The following is a 6094-nucleotide window of genomic DNA, read 5'->3' on the forward strand; positions in this document are numbered from 1 at the left end:
CAGATTCGGATTACATTTTGCAAAATTCAAAAACCAAAATTTCAATCCGAAATATGCTAAACCTGATCCGGTCCGACCGATGAACAAACCTACCTCCACAACACATCATCTTTACCTCGTCCTGTAGCCCCCATCCCCACCACCCCGTAGCCTACCCCCACTATCGCTTTTCTTATTATTTGTCTAGATTATATACAAATACTTTTAGAATAATATTTTGTTGCTCAAGTAACGAACACAAAAAAAAGTAAGAAGTACACTTATTTTTTCCAGGAAAACATTTTCCTTCGTACCAAACACACCGGTGGTCTTCTTCTTTTTTTCTTTTTCCTTTTCTTTGGGTACACCAACGACGTCGTCAGCCGCCATGGAGTTGCAAAATTCCATATCAGCCAATCCGTTTCCCTTCTAAATTCGGTTTCCTAGCACCTCTCTCTTAACAACAAACATCTAAAAAGCCAGAAACAATGAGACTAGCATGTGCAATTTCTAGCACTGCATCATCATCGGCGACTGTCTTCTGCCGCCACGGCCGCCGACTCTTCGATAAAACCCTAATTTCATCCTCATATCGGAGGGCACCGACCGGCGGCTCTTTATACCAAATATTATCCTGTTGTTCAATGTCCACGTCAGCATCTCCAGCGTCAACGGAGAAGCCGGAGCCGCAGAAGCCGTGGCTAATTGTTGGGCTTGGTAACCCTGGGAAACGATACGCTGCCACTCGTCACAACGTGCGATTCTCTTCCTTTTTTCTTTAATTACCCTCTCTTTGCATGGTTGTTACTTATTGTTTCATAATGTATATCCTATTATCGTGGTGTCCGGACCATCTTGCGCGCACCCCGACTAATTCTGTGGGATACCTGCTAGCTATCTCCCACCAACCGGTGGCGGAGTCAAGATTTTCACCTAGGGGTTCAAAAATATGAAGAAGTAAAAATGCGATGGGATGAACATTTACTATCTTCACATAAAAAAAAAAAAATTTGACCTTGTATAGACAATGTAACTTTTTACCGAGGTGTTCGGATGAACACCCTAAAGCCTACCTAGCTCCGCCTAGTGTAATTAGACACATGGGAAGAAATCACCTAGTGTTTATGAATGTATCGTACTATATTGTACTCCCTCCGTTCTAATTTATTAGGCACCTTTCGAGTTTCGAGAGTTAAATTAGTTTTTCTTTGACCGCGATTTTTTTAGACTGGGTAATCCCACAAGTGGGGGTCCAGGGAGGGTAGAGCGTACGCAATTCTTACCCCTACCTTGGGAGGTAGAGAGATTGTTTCGATAGACCCTCGACTAAAAGGAAAGCAACAGATAATAACATAAATCAAAGGATAAGATAGTCGATAACTATTTAAATTTTATTTGAAAGAATCAAAGATTCTATGATCCGAATTCACGGCCAGAATTAAGAATTAGGCAAAGGGTCAAATTTACCCTCCAAGTATGGTTTGTAGTTTAAATTTGCCATCCGTCAAGATTTGGGATCAAAGTTGCCCTTCCCGTTAGGATACTTGGTATATTTGCCATTTTATGGATGGAAGTGTGACTTGGACTCCACAATATAAAAAAATTAGCCACGTACGCTCCACCTAGGCTCCCAAACCCAATTATTTTAACTCATGGCCCGTGACCCGTTTACCCATCATATAAAATAATACAACCCTAGTCTCTTTTATTTTAGAAAAGAGAGGAAACGAAAGAGAGAACTCAGTAAATACATCCATGTACAATGCCACATCTTTTTCTTCAGTTCTTCGGAACCACCCCATCTCTTCAACCAATTGTGCTCTATATGTCTAGCACTATACCTATACTTTGCTTCTGTAAAATTGGTCTTAATTGCATCAATTAACCCCTGCAAGCAAACAGTTAGTAAACTGAAAACTAATTACAACAGTCAACACAAAGAAATCAAGCAACAATATTAAGAGCTTCCATTACAATCAAGTAAGCTTGAGAAAATGGAATATACATAAGATCTATAGGAGACTTAGGGAAAATGGAATATACATATTCTCTTTCGTTCCCTATCTTTTCTAAAATAAAAGGGACTAGGGTTGTATTATTTTATATGATAGGTAAACGGGTCACGAGCCATGGGTTAAAATAATTGGGTTTGGGAGTCTACGTGGCTAATTTTTTTGTGTTGTGGAGTCCAAGTCACACTTCTATCCATAAAAGGGCAAATATACTAAGTTTCCTAATGGGGAGGGAAAATTTGATCCCAAACTTTGACGGAGGGCAAATGTAAACTATAAACCATACTTGGAGGGTAAATTTGACCCTTTGCCCATTAAGAATTTGACTCCCAAAATTCGAACCACAGAAATTGGGATAGAGGGAGTATTGTTTTTTATTGTACTATATATATATTTTTTTGATAAAGGATTGTTTTGATGAATACAACGTTGGATAGATTGTATCGTTTTTTGTTGGTTATATAATGTTACACATCAACAATTTAAAGCATAAATCTACAAGAAAAGTAGGGTACGCGGTAGAGCTACTATACAAATGTATGGTAAAACATAAAATAGGATTATTAGATAATAAGTAAAGATAAAATGAGAAAATAAATGGGTAATGACGCGATCACACCAAATTGGTTGTTACACAAAATGGGACTTTCCTTATATAATGATGTATTTAACTGATACGATACAGTGAAATTTGAATAACAATCAAACAAACATTGTATTTAAACTAACAATACAATACAATAGGTGACAATCCAAACAGGCTGTAACAACTTGGTGTGAGTAATGATTTATATATCTGTAATAACTCGAATATTTGATTTGGCAGGTGGGTTTTGAGATGATAGATACAATAGCTGATGCTGAAGGAATATCCATGGGCAGTGTTTCCTTCAAAGCTCAATTTGGGAAAGGTACTTTATTTTCCTTGTTTATGCTGGAATTTCAGAGTTCCCCTTCTATCTTCTGTTTTGGTTTGATAGTTGTTTCCTGATATATGCAGTTACATCATGATCTTGTCTAACGTTACAAAGTATTTTGTACGCAGCATCATTGCATTGGCTATTCTTTTTGTGGTTCTAATAATCCTTATCCCTTCACTTACATTCTAATATTGCCCAATTTTAGTAACACACATTGGTCTAGTGGTAAGAACACAGCCCGTGATATGTGGGTGAGGCTCACGTCATGGGTTCAAACCCTGCCATAGACGAAAGTCTGGTATATAAGTAGAGAAGGGTAGGGGAGGCTATTTTCCACCAAGTTTCAATGGCACTCATGTTTCTGGGTCATCAAAATAGTATTAATAAAAACAATCCGTTTGTTGAAGATAACCTTTGTTACATGGGTCATTTGTTTGCTTTGGTGTACTCGTTTTTGAACGGTTGTGACAATTATGTAGGTGCTTCCTCTACATTCTTCAATATGCACTAAATAAGCAAAAGAATTTACTCACGCCCTTATGGGTTACTCCATTTAACTTAGGTAATTATTGAAGCTAGCGGGGTTTGCCTTGTTGCGTCAAAATTTTCTTTCTCATGTAGACATTATACCATTAATGTTGATATTTGGCTCTTTTCTGGTGATCTGCATTAACATGTTATGTTTATAGGGAAGATTATTTGAACAAAGCTTTTTCAAATCTGGACCTCGAAAGAAGGAACAAGTTTGATAATAACTCAGCTGTTCAAAGTTGTTTTTAGTTATCTCTTTCATGTTCTTTGGGTTTTTTTTTTTTTTTTTTTTGCTATCTAGGTTTCATTGGAGATGTTCCAGTTATGCTTGCTAAGCCTCAAACATTCATGAATGCAAGTGGTGAGTCTGTAAGTTCGCTCATCTTGGCATGACTTATCTCTTGTAACTTCCATCCACCAACTAGCATGAAACTGATATTTTACACTGTTTCACAGGTTGGAGCAATCGTTTCTTATTATAAGATTCCACTGAAGCAAGTTCTTGTGGTAAGCTATTGACAGTTGAGCATAGAACTTATTTTTGTAATAACACTTCTAAGTAAAACTTTATAATTGCAGGTTTTTGACGACTTAGATTTGCCTTTTGCAAAGTTGCGGTTATTACCAAAAGGTGGTCATGGAGGACACAATGGGTAATCTTTATTGTTAAATAGTTCCCTTTATCTAGAGCTTTCATCACGTGCTAATAATATTCTGAAGTCTATTCCAGATTTTAGTTTTGCTATTTGCTTGGATATTTGATGCTTGAATTTTGTTGATTGAAAGTTTTGAAGGAAGATAATTGATGGATACCTAGCAATTTATAGTTCTCTCCTTCTCATAAACTGCTTGTGGTTGATGATCAAAGTGTGAAGAAGACGTAATGATGGATTCATCAATTTGCTTAGTTTCACAAGCCAAGCTGGTCTACTGACCAAATAGTTGGGCTTCCTTTTTTTGCTTTTATCCTCAATTTCTCATTGTTTTACGCTTTTACTGGGGCTGGGGCGGGGGTGGGGCGGGGGGGGGGGGGGGGTTGGGGGATTTTAGTGGACAGAAATTTAACTTAATCTTCACATTCAAATGATCACTATGTGCTGGACTCATAATTGTCTCCTTTTCTCCTGGCTCTAAGTGAGAATTAAACGTATGATTTATTTTGTTATTGATAAACATGAAATTCCCCAAAGCTAGTGGTGCATAGTTCAAATCTGTTACTTGAGCCTAACCAACACATCATGCATTGCACTCTTACCACTAGAAAGCCTTGGGGCTGGCAGTTCTGGTCTCCTACTGTAAGGTGCTTTAAATCTGTAAAGTAACGTCATGGTGGGGCATCTTGTGATACTTGGATTATGAGGCTTGATATGTGAATTTTCCTCCCGAGCCTGGAATAAAGTAAATAAATAAAAAGATGGAGGCCATACTATTATGACTCTATCTGCCTATTTGAGTAGATTTAGATTAAGCACCATGAACCCAAAAAGAAATAGGAAAACATTGGTGATCTGAAGAATTTGCGCAATATTCAAATTCTTAGCTTAGATATATTTCTGCACTCTGTTTCATGGATACTAACATGAGTAATGTCCTACCTTATGTTGTAAAGGATGAGGAGCATTATGAATCATCTTAAAGGGAACCGTGATTTTCCACGTTTACGAATAGGTATTGCCTCAGTTCTTTACGTATCATTTCTGTATGTTATTTTTAGTTTTAAAACTCGAGATATTCTTTAGGCATTGGGAGGCCTCCAGGGAAAATGGATCCGGCAAGTTTTGTTCTTCGCACATTTAATCGACAAGAACGTGAAGAGGTACTTGCTTTTCTTTATGATTTGAGTAAATTTCAAGAGTACAATCCCATATTGATGTTGCTTTTTTTTTTCTTTTTTTTTTTTTTTCAGTTGGACTTCACATTACAAGATGGTTTGGAAGCAGTGAGAATTTTAGTGCTCGAGGGCTTCGACAAGAGTGCCACATTTGTGAATAGTGCCAAACCCTTGACAGTTTAGGATTAGGGAGTTCACTTTTTCAGATTTTGGTGATTTATTACGGGAGAACGGTGTGAGAATCATTGCTTGTCAGGGTACAGAAATATAGTACATTGGTTAACTGAAATCATTTTAATATGAGACCATAAAATTATGTTAAAACATATTTGGTAATGACTTTTTGATGGGGTTTTCTACTTTTTTTTTTTTTTTTTTTTTTTTTGGGTTGTGGTGGGGGAGGGGGTGGGAGAAAGGGGTGTGTGTGGTCCCCTTTGCCACTGTAAGTTTAAACTCACATTAATTTGTTGTAAGGTCCAATCTTCACCGAGGGCAGTTGTGGAACATCCGATCGGAGTATTTTGACACTCACGTACAAGCTGCCCTACAATGAACTTAGACTTGTGTATGAGAAGACATAAATTTAACATTTCAATTCTTTTCGGAAACATAATGTGAAATACTTGGTATTTGGCTACTTGGTCAAACAGAAATAGCATTTCTTATGTGCCTGCGGATCTCAATTTAACAAATCGTACATTTCAGAACGAACCCAAAAAATTATATATATATATATATATATAAATCTTACCCAAGCCTTTGTGTTTAATGAAGTGAGAGTAAGCTATTCAAAATCTCCACTGAAAGAAAATGAGAAAAGG

The 6094-nt window shown here is 37.2% G+C and overlaps 1 protein-coding gene across 1 annotated transcript; it reads left to right on the top strand.

Moving 5' to 3' along the window:
- The first annotated feature begins 305 nt into the window (after positions 1 to 305).
- On the top strand, positions 306 to 5521 carry LOC132039922 (peptidyl-tRNA hydrolase, mitochondrial-like). The gene is made up of 8 exons (XM_059430480.1): positions 306 to 734; positions 2818 to 2902; positions 3744 to 3811; positions 3899 to 3949; positions 4022 to 4095; positions 5052 to 5110; positions 5182 to 5258; positions 5349 to 5521. The coding sequence occupies exons 1-8, from the start codon at positions 468 to 470 to the stop codon at positions 5454 to 5456; spliced, it is 789 nt and encodes a 262-aa protein (XP_059286463.1). The 5' UTR covers positions 306 to 467; the 3' UTR covers positions 5457 to 5521.
- Positions 5522 to 6094: the final 573 nt, after the last annotated feature.

Source organism: Lycium ferocissimum, chromosome 12, assembly GCF_029784015.1.
Source record: "Lycium ferocissimum isolate CSIRO_LF1 chromosome 12, AGI_CSIRO_Lferr_CH_V1, whole genome shotgun sequence".
Taxonomy (NCBI): domain Eukaryota; kingdom Viridiplantae; phylum Streptophyta; class Magnoliopsida; order Solanales; family Solanaceae; genus Lycium; species Lycium ferocissimum.

Coding starts and splice junctions, on each gene's coding strand:
- LOC132039922 (XM_059430480.1), top strand. CDS start 468: ATGAGACTAGCATGTGCAATTTCTAGCACTGCATCATCATCGGCGACT. Junction 3,950..4,021: donor CACTGAAGCAAGTTCTTGTG/GTAAGCTATTGA, acceptor TTATAATTGCAG/GTTTTTGACGACTTAGATTT. Junction 4,096..5,051: donor GGTCATGGAGGACACAATGG/GTAATCTTTATT, acceptor TATGTTGTAAAG/GATGAGGAGCATTATGAATC.